Raw genomic sequence first — 25179 nt, 5'->3', positions numbered from 1 at the left:
GACTATAGACTAGACTATAGACTAGACTATAGACTAGACTATAGACTAGACTATAGACTAGACTATAGACTCGACTATAGACCAGACTATAGACTAGGCTATAGACCAGACTATAGACTAGACTATAGACAAGACTATACATTAGACTATAGGCTAGACTATAGGCTAGACTATAGATTAGACTATAGACTAGACTATACTATAGACTACATTATAGACTAGACTATAGATTAGGCTATAGACTAGACTATAGACTAGACTATAGACTAGACTATAGACTAGACTATCTACTAGACTATAGAATAGACTATAAAAGAGACTATATACTTGACTATAGACTAGTATATAGACTAGACTATAGGCAAGACATAGACTAGTAAATAGACAAGGATATAGACTAGACTATAGACTATTATATAGACTATAAACTGTGGTATAGCGTATAGAATAAATCGGTGTGAAACCGATTATTTAATTACCCCTAAGTATAGGTTTTAGTTTACAAAATTGATAATTTTTTTATAAAAATTTATTTTTCTTTACTTTCCTATTAACTAAAAATAATGCAAAATAAAATTATAAATATGATTTTTTTTATATATATAAATAAATAAAAACAATGTCTTAAAACAATAAATACAAAAATAACCCCCGAAATTTTAGGCAATGTTTGCCAGCAGTATACCGGAAATTATTGAACTTGTTGGTAGTGGCAATAAATATGGCGGCGAACTTAAAAGAGAACACGGAAAGAGGTAGTCTAACAATTTCAAAAATAAATAAAAAAAAAACAAGCAAAATATATCAAACACCCCAAAAAATTAAAAAAAATATATATCATAACTAACATGATCATTTTAAACAGTACTCTTACTCTCTTTTATATATAAAAATATAAAAAAGCATATAAGCATTTGTAAAATATTTTTTTTTAAGAAAAACATTCGTACATAAATGAAAATAAATTTTATTAATTTTAGTTTGAAATTATGATTTTGAATAAATCTTTTAAAAAGGGGTTTTAAAGCTTAAGATTTTTTAAAGCTGAAATAAAGTTAAACTAAATGGTTTAAGTTTCTTTTTTGGAAAATAAAAAACTTTCAAAAATCTTGGCTGAAGTTTGGCTGCCAGTTTTATATTTTTGAGCTGGTTTGAAAAACTAAACCCTTAACTTATAAAGAGTAAATTTTAATCGATTGTACTGGTTATTTTTTACCTTAATAAGTTGTTTTTAAGATTTTATATAATTTATTACATTTTGTTAAATACTAAAAAAAATATATATCTTGATTTGCTAAGTAAATATGATAACAACAAATCAATTTTGCTAACAATTTACCATTCACCACTCAGATAAGTCAGTAAGGAAGTGCTTTTTTCTTGTATTATTTCCTTTTATTGTTTCTTACAGTTTTTTTTGAAAACTAATTTTATTTAGCACCATTATTTGTTTTTGATTTTTCTACAAATATTTTACTTTGTTTTCTATTATTGTTATCAAATACATTACTTTTCTTTTAAGTTTTGGATTTATTGTAATTCTTTCTATATTAGTCTGTTACCCTTATTTTGGTTTGGTTTTGTAATGTAGCATTAAACAAGAAATAAAACAAATATATCTATTATCACCATTTACCACCAAATTACCAAAAACAACCAACCAACCAACCAATTTACCAATCGAACCAATCAATCAATCAACCAACCACCCACCCAACAACCAAACAACCAAACAACCACAATGAACAGAAGAATAATAACAATTTTAAATTTAGGGAATTCCCTAAAAATTAAGTGAATAAAATCAAAGTAAAATAATAACAACAAAATGTCATTTTATATCCTTTCATATACATTTTACTTCATTAAAGTAATTTATCAAATATCTCTTCCTTTCATCTAGCAACCATATCCGTTAGCTTTTGCTACTTATACCTTAAACCTTCCTGCCTCCCTCCTCCCTACCAAACTCCTATTTTTCGCATTCCTTTATTTGTTTTCCCTTTTAAAAGAAATTTCTCATTAACTACTCACTTAGTAATGTTTTGTTTCTTTTGGCAAATGGAGAATTAAATACTCATCTTTCGTATCACTCTCTCACCAATTTTCTCCATTGTTTTTTTCACTCTTTTTTATCACCCATGTTGTTTGCTGTTATTTTTTTTCATATTATTTGTTTTTGTTATTGAAAAATAAAGAAAAAACCCTCTTTAAACGAATTTTGTAATAAACATTTCAAATCAATCAATCATATTGTCATTTTTTCTTTAACAATTTTATTTACTAATTTTACAAATAAGGGAATTTTATACTCTACACTTTTCACCATCACAGGTAGTTTAGTTTACTAGTGAGTTGAGCCTGTTGGAAATTTAAAAAAAAAACTATATTTCTTTAAACAACTGTTGTTTCTTGTTATGATTCTAATTTATTAGTTACGTTTTTAAAAATTTTTGTTAACACTTGTAGTTTATCATTTAACTAATATTCAAAATAATATCATAAATAAAATTGTTTTTAAAAATTATGAAAAAATAATGATTTTCAAACAAACATTTTAAATAAATTATAGTTTTAAAAAGCAGAATTTTTTAAATATTAAAAAATAAATACAATATTGTTTGAAAATCATAAAGAAATGTTAAAGATTGATTTGGCATTTTAGGAAATATTGAATGCCAGTTTAAATCTCTAAAATCAAAGTTCAAAACTTAACAAAAGTTTAACCTAAGCTTAATTTTAAAGTTATATGACAACACACTTCTCTCTTTCTCTTGAAATCTTTTAGAGTTTTTCATCAAAGTTGTGAAAATTTAAAACATCAAAGTTGTGAAAATTCAAAACTAAGCTAAAATTCGAAATCTTAATAAAAATTTAAAATTTTAGTAACAATTCGTCATTTTGGTGAAGATTTGAGATTTTAGCGGAAATTTAAAATTTAAAGAAATTTCAAAATTTTAAAATTTTGTAAAAATTCAAAATTTTATGAAAATTCTAAACTTTAGTGTTAATAAGAAATTAAAGTGAAATTTAAAAATTTTAGTGAAATTTTGAAATTAAGTAAAGTTTCTAAATTTTAATGAAAGTCCAAATTTTCAGTAAATTTCAAATTATAAAAAAATTTAAATTTTAATGAAACTTCAAAATTTTAATAACAATTCCAATTATTGCAAAATTTTAGTAAAAATTCAAATTATTTCAAAATTTTAGTAAAAATTTTAAATTAAATTTAATTTAATCTAGTAAAAATATTTAAATTTTAGTAAAAATTTCAAATTATAGTAAAAATTTTAAATTTTAGTAAACATTTTAAATTTTAGTACAAATTCTAAAATTAAGCAAAAATTCGAAATTTTAGTAAAATAAGAAATTTTAGTGAAAATTGGAAATTTCAATGAAAATTCAAAAATTCAATATTCAAAATATTAGGGAAAATTCAAAATTTTAGTAATAATAGAAAATTTCAGTGAAAATTTAATTTTTTTTAATAATTCAAGATTTCTGTAAAAATTTAAAATTTCGGCAAAAATTTTTATTTAAAAATTCGAAAAATTAATGAAAAATTTAGTTGAATATAAAAAATTTTGGTAAAAATGTGATTTTTTAATTAAGTTTTGGAGAGACTTAGTCGCATATCGTACTGCATCTGAAGAATCTAAATCAATCCGAGAACGAGAGCAAAAAACTGCAGATTCTGCATCAACTATGCATAAAGAGATTTTTGAGAGAGAGAGTAAGATCTTATTAAGACTTCAATTTACTTGAACTTTTCATCAATAACTTCAGTCGATGATCTCATAACTTTTTAGAAGCAATTTTTAATTCGTTAAAAAATTGATCGTGATATGTTCAGTTTTGAAGAGAAGGCTGAACTTAAAGAACTGCAATTCCATCTTGTCCTTACTGGTTCCCTTTAGCAAGGAAAGTGTTTCGTAAAACCAAGAGAGAAACGAGTTAATCTGTAAAATCTATACTTCAAATCTAATTGCATATTGATATTTCTAAATACCAGTCTTTAACATTTCTATTTAAATAACAAGAATAATATAAATTTTGATTTTATTAAACAGTAAACCATATAAAACATTCTAAGTGTTGTGATTTTAAGTCAATAATAATCATATTTAAAACAAAATCCAATTTATATAGTCTAATATTTTTTTACAAAATTGTTATTTATATATATTTTTTCTAAAAAAACGTAAACGTCTATTTATTGCGCTACTGCTAATTGTGTTTTCTTCACCACAAAATTGTGTCTTATATAATACATATTTTTTTTTTAACAAAACAAAAAAATAATTTAAACAAATATTTATTTAGTTAACACTAATTTACGAACAGCAGCAACATTAAGTGAGAATTACTTAAAAAAAGGGTCACGCATTACGTTTTTAAGAGCAGGAGTTTTTCTTAAGGTTAAAAAAAGGTTTAATGTAAGAATTTTATTCTATATTTAAGTCAAGCCATATTTTTTTGTCTTTGTCCAATTCATACTTTTTTGTTTTGGTTTGATTTTTTTTTCATTTAATTTTAAGTTAAATTTTCTCATTACATTAAATTATTAGTTATAAATGTTAATTTTTTTCATAGTATTTAAGTAATTATGGAAATTTAAAAAAAAAATATATTGCTCAAATTATGAAACAAATTTAATGGAAATTTTTTATTGAAGACATATTATGAAAAGATGAATAAAATATTTCGTTGATGAAAATTAATATTCATCGGACATATTTATATATCAAGGAGAAATCGGTAAAACATTTCTCCTTGATGTATATGTATGTCCGATGAATATTCATTAAGTAGACAATAATATTCATTATCATTGCAGACAAGATTATATTACGGACCTTATACCAGACTATGGACAGTGTTTTAGTTTGAACTCTGGACTAAGGTATTGTCTGTATTATCGATTAAAATTAGACTGGACTATATACTTAAGTATTGTCCAGTATTAACAGTTGTCTGGATTGCTGTAAACTATTATAAGGACCATGGACTAGAGTGTATTGTCTGTACTATAGATTAGACTATTGTCTGGAACATGGACTTTACTATTGTGTGGACTTTGGACTAGACTATAGCCTGCACTATGGACTTAAATATTATCTGGACTATAGCATAAACCATTGTTTCGGTTATAGACTAGACTATTGTCTAGGCTATGGACTTGACTATTGTCTGAACTATAGACTAAACTATTGTCTGGGCTATAGACTAGACTATGTTTGGATTGTTGGATTGTTGAAGACTACACTTCACGGCAATGGACTAGGCTATTGTTTGTACTATAATCTGAACTTTTATCTGGACAATAAACTCAACTATTCTCTGGTCTATGGACTAGAATAAAGTCTGGACTATATATTTAACTATTGTCTTAACTTAAGACTAAACAATTGTCTGGACTTAGACTTCTTGGACTATAGACTTCTTGAACTATAGTCTAGTAAAATAATGTCTATTCTATGGTCTTTATACTAAACTGTACTCTGGACTGTAGACAATATAAACTAGAATATATATTAAAATATTGTTTGTACTTAATTATCTGGATCTTACCCTGACTAATTGTCTGGACTAGAATTAAGACTGAAATATATACTTGATTGGACCATAAAATGAACTATAGAATAAAAAGTTGATTTTCTTTCAATTTTAAATAATTTCCATAATTTGAGCAATATTTTTGTTAAATTATTGTTAATTTTAGTTAATTTTTCTGTAGTTTTAAATTAAAATTTTTAAAAACTCTTTAAGAATAAAGTAGTTATTAGTTATCTAAAACTTAAGTAGGTCGAATAATGTATTATTACAACTGGGGCCTTCAAGTAGATGTTTTAAAATAAATGTGTAAATTAAAACTTTTGTAAAAAGAAACTCTTGTAAAGTTTTGTAATATTTGGTAAATATTTATTGGTTAAAGAGTGAAAGGATATCAAAGCAAAAAAAAAAAAGAGTGAACTCATTAATAACTGTATGTGCGTGAGTGTGTGTGTGAGCGTGTGTATGTGTCTAAAAATATACTCGTGATTTCTTTGTACGTTATTTTGTTTCTCTCTATTGCTGCGAATACATACATACATACTTATAACAAATTTTAAACAGGCAGTGTATGTAAATAATAGCTTTTCTTGTGATTTTAACAAAAATTAAATAAACAAATACTACGAAAAGGTTTAAGGATTTTATTTCTCTAAAACGCTCTTTTTTTATAAATAATAAACAACTCTTTGTCTTATTCTCTCTCAATATATAACTGTGTGAAAAAAAGGATATTGTTTTTGTACATAAATACATAGATAAACATATGATTTTTATTTATTTTGTTAAACTTTTTCTGTTTTATATGATTTGAGTATAATTTTTGTTAAAATACTACTACTACTACATGAACTACTACTACTATTACAACTATATATATGTATATGTATCAATATAATACATAGGCTGTGTTCGCTAGTTGGATACCAGAAATCACAGAACTGGCTGCCCAAAGAAGCAAATATGGTGGAACTTATAACAAGGATCCTAGAAAAAGGTACACACCAACAATACAAAAAAAAAACAAACAAACAAACAAAAAAATCCACCACCAATCAAAATAAAAAACCAACATGCAGCTGTACCGCCTATTTCTCTCAAAATCAAAAATAATAATGTTTTTTTATAAAAATCTCACCAATTTAGTATTAAAAAAAAACTACACACAAAATAAACATCTTTTAAAAAACAAATTCTTAATAATTTGAATTATTTTTTTAATATTATTTTTATTTAATTTTCAGTTCAAATTGCATATTCAAACATTTGTTTTTCATTTAAATTTGTTTTTTTTTATTAAAAAAATAAGAAAATAATTACAATTTTTATTAAAATAAAACAAAAAGAAAATAAATCAAAATGTTTTGTTAAAAATTTGTGTCAATATTAAAAATTTACACTAAAGGCTTTTTTGTTTGTTAAAAGTGAAATTGAAACAAGAAAAATTTGTTTAAAATTTGGAAATTTTGAAAAATTGGTTTTAAATTCCATTTTTAATTTACTGATTGTTCAAAAAAAAAAAAAAAAAAATCGAATTTTAAAAAAGGCATTGATTTCTTGGCGGCATGTGTGTTTGTGTTAATTTTAATATTTTTGTTAAAAATTAAACAAAAATCTTATTAAAACCATATTAAAAAAACTAGGTTGTCTTTAAAATCTTTTTTAAATATTACATTTCCATCAGGTTTTTTTTTAATATATTATGGTGGTTTAAAATTCTTCTGTAAATCACTTAAAACTTCTTTGTGTCTTATAAAATAAGATATACTGACCTTTTTGCTTAAAAATGTTTAAAGGATTTAATAAAAAATATAACATTAATAACTTAAATATGTTTGGTTTTTGTGTTTTTTTATTTTTTTTTATTTTCTGTTATTATTTTTATTTCTTTAAAATTAAATTCATTTTTAAACCATTTATATATATTAAAAAACAACAACTCTACTACATTGTCCTTAAAAAGTTTTTGCATGTAATTTTTAATACAATTTAAGTAGAAGACTTCTTTTTTAAATAAGAAAAAAATTTTCTATTTTTTAAGTCATTTTTTTAAATTGATTTCTTCCATGTACCATTTCTTCATTTAGGGTTGTTTTCTTTTATACATTTTATTTGAAAATTTTAAACGCTTTTCAATTTAGATTTTGTTGATTTTGAATTAAATTTTGCTAGAAATATTGAGGTGTATTTAGTTGGAATAAATGTTTTAGAAAAAAAACTGTATTACTGATCTTCTATCGAAGACTGCTTACTATTTATAATTTGCCTTAAATGTCATTTAGGGTTAAACCATTTAATTGCCCCAAAATAAAGAAAAAGAGAAAATTTTGATTAATTTATACTAAGCATTCGCTCTGTCACTCTCTTTTAAGAGAAAATATTACATTTACGGACAATTAGTTTAGTTAAGGTTATCCTCAGTTACATAATTAGTTAGTTTGAAAAAAGACATCTCCCTAATTAACGCGCCTTTCGTAAGCTCCTTTAACAAAGCTTCGGTTCGGAACTCACGATCTCCGGTCCACCAGAACATTAACTTACATACCAGAAACAATCCATTAAGGCAATGGTTGGCTTGAACACTGAACTGATAAATCGAAGTCTGCAACAGTTGAAAAGACTGTGTGTGGATTTTACTTGTTCCTTTATACCAAATGGATTAGTTCAGCATACACGTTCAGTTTATCATATCAAAAGCAGAGATTCCTGATATGATCTCTATCGGGTGTCAACACGACATCCAGTCTGAATGTTCATCTCTTGATGAGATGGCGAAACATTGGAAACAGCAACTGCTTTGGGTGGTATAAGAGGCGAAGTCAAAAAGTGGGTTTTGAACCTACTATTCTCGATAAATATTTATTTGGACAATAAAATACAACTATAAATAATATTTAAACTTAATTTATCGATCATTGACATAGAGTGGGAATCGAGCTCACGATCTCCGCTGGGTCTTTTAATTCCACCTTTATACACAATAATTGTATAATCTTAAAGACAGAGATTTAGACCATAAAAAGGAAGGTAACCTACTTGAGGTGTTGTATGTTACATATCTGATCTCAACCAGACTGATCGTACATTTCTGGCTGGTATAATAGGCATAGTCAAAAAGTAGGCGTTGAACACTTTAACCTAATTTACCGAGCATTGTCTACTGCTCTGTCAGTACTCATGATCTTTGCTGTGGCTTTTACTTGCTCCTTTATACCAAACGAGATGTTTCAGACCACTACAATCGCTTAGAAAAGGCGGAGATTTAGGCCATTAGATAATTTGTCAGACATGATGACGACGATTATAGGACTATATGAATCGAATTCACACTCTTAGACTGACCGTCTTACATAAGAACAAATTGACAGGAATTATTTATAAAACAAATATTATATAATAGGTATAATTGTGGGCGTGGCACTTCCCATTAAAAAATTATTATATTTATTGTGAAATATTAAAACACATTTTTCAATTTCAGTTGATTTCTTTACTTTTTCAGATATTACAGAAAGAATAGGCGGGTCACACCCACACTTATCTTGTTTTGTTTTTAAGTTCTCTTTGTCCCAAGACAGAACTCGATAAATTTTATTATATGTTATTTATGTAATTGAAATAAAAATATTCGAATTATAATTGTGGGCGTGATGTCTTATTTTCTATTACTCTCTATTACATTTAATCTTTTCTGATATTACAGAGAAATAGGCTAAAATTAGGTGGGTGTGGCACTTTTCTTAAAAAAAGTCTATTATCTATTTTACTTTAATTTATCTAATTGTAATGAAAATGTTCGAAATGAAAAATTGTAGGCGTGGGCACTTTCTAATACCCAGCAAAACTAAAACAAAGTTCTTTCAAAAGAATGACATTTATCACTACTTCAAAAGTAGCACTACGTAAATTTGTTTACCTTTTATTGAAGTGATGTTTATTATATAGTTATTCCTAATAACTTCCAGACTGTGTAAAATCATCACTTCTTTAGTTCTTTTTCAGTACTTCCATGGAGTAAATTCTACTTCTTTTACGCTTGTTTGGAAGTTGTATTTTTTGGCTGGGATATAATAATTATATTTTAGATGTTTTGTGTAAATATTTTTGATTACATTAAAATTCTTTAGCTATTAATGGGAGTGGGAGTGGCAATTTATTTAAAAAATTTTATTTTAATGTACGTTGAAAAATTATAAATAAATTTTATTTAAAGTTGGTATAAATAGGCCCCTTAGGCTTTTGGCTTTTAAAGTGAAATATCAATTTGAAGATCGGTCACTGTACCCCAAGCTTAAATAGCTAATGCAGATCATTTTTATAAAATATATTTTAATTTAAAATGAAAAATACTTTAAACAGTCTCAGCACTGGCTTTTATTGCCTCTTAGCAAATTACTAACAAAATCAACAAAATTGAAAAAAATAAAATGCTGATTTCATTTATAAGAAATTATATGAATATTTATAAAATAAGTTTTATATTTAAACCAAAAAAAAAAATTGCTTTATATTTTTTTATTTGAAATTAAATTTATATTAAAAAAAAAGAAAAACAGAAAATAAAATAACTAAGTAATTTACAGAAGTTAAATTTTCTTTGAAGATGATGAAACAAAAACTAAAAACAACAAACATGTGTTACCAAGAAATCGATGAATAATTCGATTTGCAAATAATTCCTTATATATTCCAGTAAAAATATTTTTGATTGAAAAATTTATTTATAATAAAACATTTTGATATAAATTATAATGAAACATTTGTCTAAAGCTTCCAAAACAAAAGAAAAACCAACAACAACTACCAAAACATTTACTTTGTATTATTTTTTTAAAAGCTTTCTTTTATGGGTTAAAAGCTTAAATTTATTTAATTTAAAATAAAATTAACAGCCTGTTTAAAAAGGATTTTTCATTAAAAGTTTTTTTTTTGAAATTTTTGGAAAAACAAATTTTTCCTTTACTTCTAAAGCTGCAAATAAAATAAAATGAAAAATCTAATGTTTGAGTTAAATGCAATAATAATATTTTTTTAATTTTCTTTTTTGCTGTAATTTATTTATAAAATATTGTTTATTAATTTAAAATTATTTTTTTTAACAAAAAGCTAATTTTTTTGGTTATAATTTCTTTTAAAATAAATAATTAATTCCAGCTTTTGTTTAGTATTTTCTTTAAAAAAAAGTTAAAATTAAACAGTGTTTGACTTAACCCAAGATTCCTTTACCATGTTGTTAATTATTAATATTTTTTTATTTATTATTTCTAATAAAAATTCATGCTGTAGTTGCGTTTTATTCTTTAACAAAATAATATTTTTAACACAAATCGTTCTTTCTCGTTCGTTGGTTTGTTTTTATATATTTTTAGTTATTTATTTATAAGTTTTTAGTTTATTTTATATTCAACAACAAATAGCTTTAATTTTATTAACTTTCAATCAATTTATTTTTATTTTCTATGCAAAAATATACTTAAAATATATATTTACCATAAATCTTTGGCAATTTTTTTGTTTTTAATAAAAAATTCACTACTTTCTTTTTTTTTGAGTAAAAATTATTTAAATTAAAATATCAAATCAAATAATAATAATAAAAAAACCTTGTCGTTTCAAAATTATTGCCACGTTAAGTTTTGTTTGCTTGCACACACAGACTGTATGCCGCAGCCACGCATAATTTTCCAAATATAAAATGTTTGAAAACGAAAAAAAATTTATAAAAAAAACTATTTTAAAATTATATATATTTTTTTTAGGTTAGAAATGATATTTTATTTATAAGTAGTTCCCTGTTAAACAAAAAAAAAAAATTATACATATTTACCAACTTAGTTAATGGAAAGAAAAATATTATTTTAATTTTTGTTTACTGTTACTATTTCTGTTTAATTACAAATTTTTTTTTATTGTCTCGTAAAACGTTTTTGACTAAATTTGAGTTGTTTCAACTTAAATTATATTAATTATTCTATTTAATTGTTATTGTTATAATAATAAACAAACACACATACCAATCATATTTACACGTTATTTTCTGTTATTTGTTTTAACTTTTTTTTAAAAAAAGTTTCTCTTTTAGTGTAAATTTAAATCACAAAGTTATTTAATTAATACTTAGACTGTGTATTAACTAAATAGAAAAAATATTAATATTTATGAAAAAAAACACATGTTTCCAAGAAATCGCAGCCTTTGATCGAAAATTTTTTTTAATAAATAAAAATTTATTTAAATAAAAGCCTTTAGTTAATAACATAATAAATATTTTATTACTATTTCATTAATTTTTTTCTAATGTTGTTAGTTGTCTACAAGTACTTTTAATTGTTTTTTTATTTGAAAAATAATTTAATAAAATCTTTAAAATTTTCAGGGTTAAGTTGCTAAAAATAAGAAAATTTCAAAATATTCTACTAAATTTTGTTAATAAAAACAGAGTACTAACTGTACTCTGTATACTTCGCTACCCTCATCGTAATAGAATAAAATAAATATTATAAATTTTCGATAACACCAATATATGTTCACTTACCCGAAGTACTTCCAAAAGAGTAACATTTATCAACACTTCAAAAGAAGCACTTAGGAAATTTGTTTACCTTCAGTGGAAGTGGTGTTTATTGACTTCAAAAAAAGCGAAAATAATCCTATTTTGTTTCCAATTTTGAAGTTAATTGATAAATGCAAGGACTTTATTTATGTTTATAATATATAAGTCACATTAGTTTTTTTCTATAATACTATAATTTCATTACCTAATAACTTCCAAAAAATTATCATAAAAATTACTTCCTGAGAATGACTTCAAATGTAACGAATTTGGAATAAAATAAAAAGAACATCCCTCCTATAATAAGCTTGTGTTAAAATCATCACTTCTTTGGGTCTTTTTTTTGTACTTCCATAGTGTAAATTCTACTTCTCTTTCGCTTCTTTGAAAGTACTTTTCTTGCTGGATATAAGAACATTTGTATGTATATATCTGCATTATCAGAAATACCCTTATATACCCTTATATAAATTCAAAAGATGACATTTAAAAACGAATAAGTGCCGAAAAGTTGCCATTTTATAAATTCTCAATTAAACAGAACCCTATAAGTTTGAATTTGATTCTAGTCCCATTATTACGGCTAATTCAAAAAAAAAAATACCAGTTAAACACGAAAAAAGTACCAGAAAGTACTTTTCTATAGATTTCATGCATGTTAACATTATATTTCTAGCTTAGATGTATATGTACTATCAAGAAGTACCAAAAAGATCACTGTGGTATTTTTTAACCACTGGTGATCTTCTTTTTCAACCACTGAGTGGCCGCCTACTTCCAACACACAAGTAACCATTTCCGGTCTGTATACGTGCATTTTGCTATAGTACTTGATCTATCTAATCTCTGACCATTGTTGAACCGTTGCTTAATCTCTGAGATGAAAAAAACATCACATTCGTTTACAACCATACAGATAGGGTGGCCTCTGTTGAGTCGGCAACAGTACATACAGACGTACATCAAATAAGTCGAAGACTCACTGTTCTTACTCACAGAGAACACACTGTAGTATATCTGGTATGAACATAGTTTTCTCTGAACATACCTGGACAATAAAGGAAAATTCTATGGCATCGCTTGGATAATTTACCTTTCATCCATAATCATTCAATCGGACACAGTCATAGAGAACAATATCCGACACACTCACTCTGTTAAACGGCTGATAACCTACATTCATCCTCTATAATATACAGTCACTCCTCTGTAAGGTATCTGTTGTTATTCGACAACAGCACCAAAATTATCCCGAAAATAGAGGCTCAACCAACTGGCCAGCTGGGATTATGTGGTTCTCTGATTCGTCCCCATGTTAAATCATCACAAGGAAAGTCCATAGAGAAAAAAATAGTTTATAGTCCTGACAGACTGCATTACAACAAGATGAGGGTCTTTAATTAAGGAAACATGCCCCTGGGGGGTTCATGGTTTAATATTATATATTAATAATATAGATTTAATATTATTGAGGAAAAATGTACTAAAAACACCTCTTATATGGAATCCCATTTACTCAAGACTCTTCATTAACCAATGTAAAGTATTACAAAAAATTCTACAGATTTACATTTTACCCAAGATTTTGAATATTTATTGTTTCTGGTATAATTTTATAGAAAACTTTAATAGGATTTTCAATAGACTGAAATCTCATAACTCATTAAGAACTTGAAGGAAAATTTTAAAAATGTCATATTTTACACAATCGATAGTGTCAAGCATATTTCTTTTGGGACGGGGAAAATACTTTAGGAAAAAATAAAAGTAAAATTTTAAAATTTGAAAAAAAAAATAATAGGTCGGAACATTGTAGGGTTAACACATAATGGATATGGTACAGATTTCTCCGTAAATGTCTTTAAAGAAAGTTTTCTTTTAATCAAAAGATAGTTACGGCTTCTTTTCGCCAAATAAAAATTTACAAAAAATTTTTCATTTTTTTGAGTTTCTACAAAAATAAAAAAAATATACAAAATTACTTCTGATGTTAAAAAAGTGATCTTAATTGAGTGAGAACTCTGTACTTTGAAAACTGAGTTCTTAAACCTTCACTGATAAAACAGGATTGAGCCGCGATTAATCCGAATCTGGCCCTACATATCTTGGTATCAAGATATTGTGTTTTGTAGTTAAAAAAAAAAACGACAACGTTTTATGTATAAAATATTGTATGCAATCTGAAAGTCCACTCAGATTTAACCCTATTACGCACAAAACTTAACCACTGAACTTTTGATATGACTTCACCCCAACTTTATTTTGACGTATATTGCTAATTTTTGATACAAAATGTAAAAAGTGTTTTAGAAGGATATCCTTCATATTTAGTATGTAGTGACTTCAAATGAAAAATTAAAAAAATCTTGAGACACCGGTGTCCCTAATACGTAAAAGAGTTAAAGTGAAGGTTTAATTTTTGGTCAGTTCGGCCTGAATAATTCGATTGAAAAATGGAAGAAGCAATTTTCCAAATTTACTGCAAATTCTTGAACTCAGCTGTCGAGATTACTGGGCAATACTGGGATTACTGGGCAACTGGCCAACTATTCTTAACTGGTTCTTAATAATCCGACCCTGAAAGGGTTAAGAAAGGAAATATTAAAAAAATGTAAATACTTGTACTTGCAGGCAACTAAAACAACATTTTATTACTCATTGTTTTTTATTATTAAAAATACTTTTTATCTTATTATTTCATTAAAAAAATTTAAATATAATTTCTCTTAAACTTTTCAATAATCTCTGTTTAAACAAACGCAAATCCTTATCAGGAAAAAAAAGAAAATAAAAAGGTTCCTCACACAAAAATTTCGTTAAGTATGAAAACAAAATTGGCATATTTCTCTAAGACAGGTTTCTTCAACAATCCACTCGCTACGCTACAGATTAGGTCGCAAGGAAACAGCAGCTCTTTTTCTATATAGAGACAATTTTTTTTGTAATTTATACGTATATGTTTTATTAGATTTAGTAAATAAAACTAATTGAAAGAAAAATTTTTGCAACAAAATTTCTTCGCCCTAAAATATCTAAAACAAAAACAAAATTAACAATTTGATTTGAAAATTTACCAAACAAAAATTTATTGATCCATCCATATAATTGAAAACAGGCGATATTTGCAAGTTGTATACCTGAGATTATAGACTTGATTGGAACAAGAGCCAAATATGGGGGCACATTAAAAAATGAAAAGGGTCGAAGGTGAGAAACTCAAAAAATTTTAAATAAAAAAAAACAAACAAAATAAAATAAAAATCATAAAAATTTCATACAAAAAAACAAACTACAACAACGTTAAATATAAAAGTAACAAAATTTTTGGTTTAAAAAATTGTTTAAGTTTTTTTTTTATAAATTTGTTTTATAATTTTTATGATTTTTTTGTTTTAATTTTGTTATAGAGAACTAAATAAAATAAACACCAAATCAAAATGAAATTTCTTATAAAAAATTTTTTTTGAAAAATAAGTAAAACTTTTTTTAACAAAAGTTTTGCTTAATGTTTGTAAAACAAATATAAACAAAATTTTTTAGTTTCTTTAAAATTTTATTTTTTTTCTTATTTTGCTGGTCATTACATACAAAACCAAAAAAAAAAAGAAATCCTTATAAAAATTTTAATTAATTTTTTAATTAAGAAATACTACGTAACGAAAGGAAATTTTATTTTGATTTTTGTTTTTATAGAGAAAATTAACCACAAATTAAACGAAATCAATACATTTGCAAACATTCTAACATAACACACACACATACACAAAAAATGAAATTTTTCTAAACCCCCACCCTAACCAATCAATAATAATTTAACTCAAAGGAATTACAGACACGCATGTATTGAACTCAAACCAGCTCCCTAACCCAGTCAGTCAATCAGTCAGCCTTCTTTCTCTTCTTCATAAGACTTCAACCATAAGACTTACAAAACAGATTTTTGTTTTTCTTTTTCATTTTTCTTCGGTTTATTAGCTCATAATCTACATAATCCTCCATTTTAATAAAAAAATAATACTCAAAATCAAAATTAACAAATACACACAACAACAACAAAAAACTCCTCTCCTCTCTCAACATCAACAACAACAACTACAACAAAAACAACCACTACCGCCTATAAACAAACTAACAGTAACAGTATTATTATTAAAATGAGGAAACAACGGAAACGGAAATTATTATTTTGTTTTAACTTCCTTCCTTATTAGAGATTTTTTCTTTCATTTATATTCCTTTTAGTCCCCCCTGTTTTCTTTTTTTTAACTAATAATTAAAGTAATTTTTAGTTTCCTCTTTTTTTCTTTTTTGAGGTTTTCTTTCGTTAATAATTTCTTCCTATTTCATCTCTTTAAAGTTTCATTAATTAATTGACATTTTAAATATTTATTAAATAAATTGTGTATTAATTTTTGTTTAGTGTCTAAATATAAATTAAATTTGAAAATTGAATTGAAAATTTTTCCTTTTCTAATTCTAAATCTAAATCTAATTAATCGATAATAATAAATTACTAACTTTTTCATTACTATTACTACTACTACTCCTGTCTCATGTTGCACGCTTTGTGTTTTTGTATTTGTTTGAGTAAAATTTCAAAAAAAAAAAAGAAACTAAATTAATTAAATCAATCAAAATTTATTTCAAATATAATTTTTATTTAAGTTTTTTTCTCTCTACTTTTTATACATAATTAAAAAAAAAATCCTTTTTTCTTTTAAAACGATTGGCATTTACAAACCTATTGGTCGTAAATTATTTAATTTGTTTTTATTTTTTATTTTTGTTACTCTTCAGTAATTTGAAACTTGATACCTTATTCCATATATACAAAAGAAAAATCTATGGTTCATGTTTCAAAAAAAAAAATAAAATAATTAAACGTTTATGTCAAAGTTTTATTAAATAAAATAATTAATAATTGACGTTTGGTGTTTATTGTGTTTTTTGAAAAAAAAAGAAAAAAAATAAGTTATAAAAAGTACAGTCGTAATGTAAAATTTTTCTCTTGTACTAGACATCTTTTTAACTATTATTCCTATAATAAATTCATTTATGTTTTTAATTTAAAAATTTTCATTTTTATTAGTTCATATTACATTTGTCCCATTCACAAGTGGCGTCGTAAAGTTGTATGTCTAAACTTTTTATTATTATTTTGTTGCAAAAACTAAACTATTATAAAACATTATGTCATACAACTTCACAACGAAGATTGAGAATTGTACAATTGATTTTTAAATTAAAACTAATGTTTCATCATTTTCATGCTGTTGAATTTTATTTGAAATTAGTAACTATGATTGTGCCGGATTATGCGATTAATTGATGAATATATTAAGATAACATTTTTTTGGAAAGATTAACATTAAATGAGTTTAAAATATTACTACAACTTATTTCTTTAAAATTATTATATTCTAGCATACTCTGGGGGCTTCACTATCCAGTTCATTCTTTTGAATACTTATTTAATTATGTATGATCTAATAGGTTTAAATTAAACTAAAGACGAGTTTAAACCAATATTAAAAAATTTAAACTTTGATTTTGACAACAAGTTGTTACAATGTTTGACAACGCTGCGTTGTTAACGAATGTTATTGAAAAAAAAACTTTGGTGTCAATTTGGTACTAGGCGTGTTTATTCTCTCCCCCTGTGCAGTTTAAGAACAAAATGTAACAAAAAGTTTTCTTTCATTAATGTTTCTCCAGTTGAAAGACAAAAATTCAAAAAGTACCAACTGAAGAACATAAAAGTACCAAAAGGTTCCCACTTATATCCAGGAAGAGTAAAGCTTCACTACTTCAAAATTAGCAATTAATGACTTCTGAAGAAGCGAAAATAATTCTATTTTTTCTATGCAGAATATATTTTTTGTTTTCTGTTTTATTAATTTTATTAATGTTTTATTAATGTTAATATTATTTAAGTAAAATTAGTTGTATTCTATAGCAATAATTTCACTTCCGAATACTTCCAAAGAAAAGAGTATAAAAATTACTTCTTGATAATGATAACTTCAGAAGTAGTGAACTTAGAATAAAAGAACATTCCTCCTGTGACAAGTTTGTGTTAAAATCATCACTTCTTCAGGTCTTTTTCAATACCTTCATGAAATAAAATGAAGTATATTCTCATTATATTGGGAAAATGAAATAATTAAAAGGAGTAATAAATTTTTCTTTTGTGAAAGTACTATTAAAAAAAGTACTAATTTTCTTTTTTAGAGAGAAAAATACTTTTGCAAGATTTAAATTAAAAAAAAAAAACACTCGCATCGATCGTTCGTTTATCGTATACAATTTCGACAATAAACAATAAATTCGGACATATGCAGGGCAGAGAATTTACTCTCCTTTTTACCTCCTAAATATTCGAATTTCATCCTTACCGAATCATTATTCATGGTTTATTATTGAATCGTTATTCATGGTACAGGTTGGTCAATTAGTCAGTAACGTGACTCTTTTTTACTTTGATTATAAAGAATATTGATTTGATTTATATCTAATATATTCGGATATATCTCGTCAAAATGTATATCGTTTAAGATCATTTGCGTATGTCAAACTTATACGAACATATTTAAAATTCTGAAAAATTTAGTTTCATTATTTTCCTTTTATCTCTCAGGAGATATAAGGAAAATAATGAATCTAAATCTAGAAATAGTTTACTACACTCTTTAAAAGACTGCGGCTATAGATATGATCGGTTTAGCAAATAAGTTGTTGTTGAGAGAAATCTCTCTATATTCTCTTTTCTCTTCAAGTCAGGCATTGACTTGTTAAAATTTTAATCAATTAATCGTTATAATCCTACATAAATTAGTTAGTTTATTTTCATTTGCATATAAATTTTAATTTATATTATTAAAGAGCTGTTGCTAATCTTATAAAAACATTAGATAATTTTAACATTTATTAAAGTGTCATTTTAAATTTAAATGAAGTAGAGTTTAAGGAAGAAGATTTAAGGAATATCTATTCATCTTAAGTTTAAATAAAGATTTAAAAAATGTTCAGCTAGTTTGATGCTAAGTAAGTAGTCATATTTTAAAAGTTCAATGTTTTAACAAATAAAAAAAATATGGCAATGAACTTACACTTAATTACTACTACATACCACCCAAATTACTTAGAAGGAGTCTAGTAATGACTTACACATAACTAAGTACGTACTTTACAGACTTTTTGTTTTCAGAAGATGTTAGGACATAACCTTACAGAAGATGTTAGGACATAACCTTACTCTCTATTTGTAATCGACATTGTGCCAAGTACCTATTTGACTCCAATGTCATCAAAGTGTTTAGATAATAACTTAAATTGTTATTGCCTAAATAAATTTTACTATTTTAATCAAGAATTGTAATTTTAGATGGGTTAACAATATGTTGACTTATAAATTAATATAATTTCTAAAAGTTCTGAAAAGTCTAAATCGACTTTTTAACTTTCTTAGAACAAAATAGTCGACTTCGAGCTTTCGAAAATTTTCAAAACATGGTCGTTTAAAATCATTTTTATATCAATTGCAGTAAATAACTAAAGTTTTTTTTTTTTTGATGAAAGCAAAAGACACAATTTTTAGCTCAACCTCGACCTAGGTACTTCTTATTAACTTAGAAAGCCACAAATATTTAATTAAACTCCAATTTTAACTATTTTATCAAAAATATTCAAAACAAATTTTTTATTATTTTTTTTAAATTATAGCATTAAGTGTTCAACAGCTCTAATAAAGCTTTTTTAAATTATATTTTTCTGTTAAAATAAAAATTAAAAATACTTTCTCATAATTTTCATTTTAATTTCGTTTTCAATTTCCTAATATTCCTTAATTAATTGTTTAAATGTGTGTCTATTATACAAACAAAAATTTACCAACAAATTAATTAATTAATTAAAAAAATAAACTTTCTCTATATACTATTTTTTCTAAATACTATTTTCTTCTAAATTCTTTAAAATACCTTGTGACTGTGTTGTAGATATTGGTATTGATATATTTGATACATAATTATTAAATTTAATCTAAAAAAACATTATCTTTTTTAAACAAATTAGTTTGTGTAAACATGTGATTATATGATCGTTACATAATAAAAAAAACCAAGAAACAAGTTTATATTTCTTTTTGTTATTATTTAAATTATTTTTGATATTTATATATTTTTTTTTTGGTTTAATTTTATTTGATTATTAATTAAATTATTTTAATTTGAAACAATAAAATACCCATACGTTTTCCATGTAAAATAAAAAAATATAAACAAGTTTGCGGATAAATAAAAAAATATATACACACAGAAGTTTTAAAACAACAAACAAAACGCGGTACAGTGTTAAACAATTAGCAGATTATAATTATTATAAATAATTGAAAAAAATACAAAATACTGTGATTTTAGCGGTTTGAAATAATAAGTTTAGTTTTAAATAAAAATTATAATATTTTTAATTTTACTTTTAAAAAAATTCCCTTTGAAAAATGTATTGAAAACTATGTTGAATTACACAGGCCAACAAAATTATGAAAAAGTCTATAGACCAGACTATAGTATATACTAGATTAAAGATTTGACCACAGACTTAACTATAAGCTAGACTATACACTAGACTATTGGCCAGGTTGTAGATTCGATTGTAGACCACACTAAAGACTGACATACAGACTTGACTATGGATTAGATTTTAGACTAAACAAATGGCTGGAAACAATCAGACTATAGACCAGTCTATTGACTAAACAAAAGGCTGGACTAGAGACTGGACTATAGACAAGAATAAAGACTATAATACAGACTAGACTATAAGCTAGACTATCCTATAGATCTGAATATAAACCAGTCTATTGAATACATAAAAGACTGGACTAGTGTATAGTATACATTAGACTACAGATTAACTAAAGAGTAGACTAAAGACTATAATGTAAGCTAGACTATAACCTAGACTATGCTGTAGATCAGTCTATAAACCAGTCTAATGACTAAACAAAAAGCTGGACTAAATAAAAGACTATAGACTAGAGTAGACTATAGACTAGACTATAGACTAGACTAAAGACTAGACTATAGACTAGACTATAGACTAGACTATAGACTAGACTATAGACTAGACTATAGACAAGACTATAGACTAGACTATAGACTAGACTATAGACTAGACTATAGACTAGACTATAGACTAGACTATAGACTAGACTATAGACTAGACTATAGACTAGACTATAGACTAGACTATAGACTAGACTATAGACTAGACTATAGACTAGACTATAGACTAGACTATAGACTAGACTATAGACTAGACTATAGACTAGACTATAGACTAGACTATAGACTAGACTATAGACTAGACTATAGACTAGACTATAGACTAGACTATAGACTAGACTAGACTATAGACTAGACTATAGAATAGACTATAGACTAGACTATAGACTATAGACTAGACTATAGACTAGACTATAGACTATACTACAGACTAGACTATAGACTAGACTATAGACAAGACTATAGACAAGGCTATAGACTAGACTACAGACTAGACTATAGACTAAACTTTAGACTAGACTAGACTTTAGACTAGACTTTAGACTAGACTACAGACTAGACTATAGACTAGACTATAGACTAGACTTTAGACTAGACTATAGATTAGACTATAGACTAGACTACAGACTAGACTATAGACTAGACTACAGACTAGACTATAGATTAGACTATAGACAAGATTATAGTGGATTATTTTGCAAAGGTTAACAAGTTAGAAAAAGTAACTTAAATGTCGTAAAGACACCGGAGCATTTTCTGATATCAAAAACTACCGCAAAAAATACTAAAGTTCCATGCGTGCTCCATCACCCCAGTGTCTAGAAGCTAGTTTTAGAATTGTTCAATCCTTTAAAAAGGTATACTATGGTCTCTAGGTTAAAATTTTGTTGGCCGATGTTATTTAAAATGAAGTTGTTCAATTAATTTATTGAAAAAAGGGAATTACTCTTTTTTTTAATAATTATTAATATATTATTATTTTGTTATAGTTTGTTTTTGTTCTTTAACTTTAGGTTAAATTTAGGTAAATAATTGAAATTGTTAAATAATTAAAAACCACCACCACCATTTTGTTGAAATAATAAATCTTTGCACTTTAGTTTAAACTTTTGGTAATGTTCTACTTGATCCTCTCTTTCTCTGTTAATCTCTCTCTCTCTTTCTCTGTTAATATGTATTTAACTGTCTCTGTTATTGAATTGAGAATTGAGTAAATACTTTGGATAACTGTAAAACAGGACCTTTAACAGGAATATTTAGTTTTCACTTTTAGAGTTTTGATATAAAAAAAAAAAACATTTTTTAATGTTTATAAAACATGTAATTTTGTAAGAATAAAACAGTTTTTAATTAATTGAGTTAATTGAGTAATTAATAATAACTAAAGAATAAAATGCGTGGCCAGGCATATTGTACAATTTGTTTGAATTGAAAATACGTTACAATCTGCTTTTGAATTTGAATTCAATATTTATTTTTTTAAATATATTTATATATTGTAAACAACAACATTTATTTAATCAACAACCATCTTTTTATAATTGCAAAAAATAGTTTGTTTCTAGTAGTATTTTGTTCATTAAGATCATTGAAAAGACATCCTGCTATATATAAAAAAATATTACAAATAATTTTATTGAAAAAAAAACAAGTAAGTTTTTATTGCTAAAAAAACAAAACAAAAAAAACAACAATTTTATTATAAAAAATAAAAAAACAATACACCTTACACTTGTGTATAAATGTCAAAAAAATCATTAAAAAAAACTCACACATTTTTACACACTTTTTGTTGCAAGTTTTAAGAAAAAAAAAAATAATTTAATTTAATTCATACTTTTATCCACTTCAGTCAACCACTGTCACTCAATCTGTCAATATACATAAAAACATATGTATATATATAAATATTTCTGTCATTTTTAATAATACATTCATTTTTTTATGTTCTTTTTAATTTATTTTCTGTTTCTCTGAATGTTTTAACACATTTTAAAATAATTGTATTTATAAGTAATCAATTCATTAAATATTAAGAAAAATGCATGCATATTAATGACTGCATTCTTTATATATTAATATAATTATATTGTTGTTGTTTTATAATTGTAGTTTGGTGATCCTTTTTGGGTAGTTTATAGATTATGAATAAAATTGCATGTAGTTTATTAGAGAGTTTGACAATAAAAAAATTAATTAATTTTAACTTAAGAAATCAATTATAATATATTTGTTACATAATTGGAACGGTCGGTAAAAATGCAGCAAAATAAAAAACTTGTAAATCCCAAGTTAGATTGTCAGTTATAAGAATTTTAGTATTTAATTTATTAAGGACTTTCTTTGCCCGCTATTGCTAGACCACTTTTTCTTCAACTAAACTATTTGGGCTTTCAAAATGTAGGATTTAGTCTATATGGATTTTAATATAACTCGAACAAAATCTGAGGATTCTTGCTCTAATGGTTTTCTAGCTAAACGAATGTATTTATTTATTTAATATGGATAATGCCACGCCCCCTTTTGCTAGTGAATCTCTCTATTAACCAAAACTTTAGTTCATATGGATTTCAATGTAATTCGTGTAAAGTTTTGGGATTGTAGCCTTAATGTCTTCCAAGATATACGAATGTTTGTATATCCGTCCGTAAATTTGTTATTTAAATGTTTACATTGATGTCAATGTTTTTTGTGCAAAATTTCAGGATTTTGGTTCAAATATTTTTGTGTTTTATTCAGCTGTGAGATGTCCTGCATCTAATGCTAGATTAGTTTCCAAAATTGCAACGTTTCGTTTGTAAAATATTAGTATTTTCAAATTTCTCATGATTAATGAGGTATACCTATTTTTTATTATTTAACTCACATGTTAGGCCACGCCACGCCCCTTATTGCAAGTACGCCCATTTTTGTTTTAAATATTTCTAACGGCACTAAAGTTGCGACAATTTTAACATGTATTTAAGTGACATCTTAGGTGCCAAGCCCCCAATAAAACTTTTGTTTTAAATATTTCTAACAATACTTAAGTGGCTACGACAGAATTTCAGAACATTAACTGTTAAATTTTCACCAATATTTTCCTTATATAGTTGGTTTCACGGCCACTTACGTACGACGTCCATTTTGTCAATAAATGTCCACGTGAATGTGAAATTTGTCCATGTTAAAGTTAAGGACTCTAGTTATAGCAGTTTTTGAAAAAGGCGACTCTTTATACTCATTTTGTATGTGGGCGTGGCACTTGAAATATTTCTTACGGCAGTGAAGAGACAGAATTTTTAGAATTTAAGATTTTTCTTATAAAATGAAGGCAATATCTTATTGCTAAAAAAATGATTTTCTCAGAATAACCTGTATTCATATTTTTTTTTAAACAAAACATATTACTAAATTGCTTATTTGTAAGCAAGTGTAATAATGACATATTTAACTACCGATTTGTAAGCGAGAAGTAATAACTTGAAGTTGTTTGTATTATATAACTAATTACTATTCAAAGAAAAAAATTGCTGCTTAATGTCCGACGTTCCAATTTGTGGGGAATAAGTAAGTTATATACTAAATTAACTTTTTTTAAAATTATTAAAATATTTGTTAAAATTGCCAACAAAAATTCAAATTAATTAATGTTTTTTTGTCAATTGATGTGGTAAAATTTATGAAAGTAAATTAAACACACACACACTCAAATAATTATAATAATATGTAACTCTATATAATTTATTAAAAAATTAACTTAAATTAACAAATCCATGAATGTATTTTTTATGGGGTAGCAGACTAAAATACTTTTTTTTTTACAAAAAAAAAACTTTTAAATTTTAATAAGAAAAGAAATAAAAAAAAAAACAATTTTGTTGCATCTTGTACGCTTTTAATATAATTTTTGTTTTAATTTTTTTATATTTTTTTTAATTTAATTATTTCTTTTAACAATTCCGACCACAACTTTTTTAAACAAAAACTGCCTACTTATTTGCTTCTCTTTACAAAAATTATTATTAA

At 25.1% G+C, this 25179-nt stretch overlaps 1 protein-coding gene across 24 annotated transcripts in view; it reads left to right on the top strand.

Moving 5' to 3' along the window:
* The first annotated feature begins 639 nt into the window (after nt 1-639).
* The window catches only part of LOC111676474 (calcium-activated potassium channel slowpoke), a 79776-nt gene continuing 55236 nt past the window's right edge, over nt 640-25179 (top strand). For 21 of the 24 annotated variants that reach the window (XM_046950778.1, XM_046950773.1, XM_046950774.1 and 18 more), the window contains exon 1: nt 640-755. In XM_046950778.1, coding sequence (XP_046806734.1) covers nt 667-755 — 89 coding nt within the window. In that variant the 5' untranslated portion in view covers nt 640-666. Of the gene's footprint in view, nt 756-6377; nt 6551-15165; nt 15314-25179 lie in introns of those variants that run through there. The other 3 variants (XM_046950780.1, XM_046950782.1, XM_046950781.1) reach the window with 3 other exon arrangements.

This window comes from Lucilia cuprina, chromosome 4 (genome assembly GCF_022045245.1).
Source record: "Lucilia cuprina isolate Lc7/37 chromosome 4, ASM2204524v1, whole genome shotgun sequence".
Lineage (NCBI taxonomy): Eukaryota > Metazoa > Arthropoda > Insecta > Diptera > Calliphoridae > Lucilia > Lucilia cuprina.
This window is presented reverse-complemented; position numbering and strand designations above follow the sequence as displayed.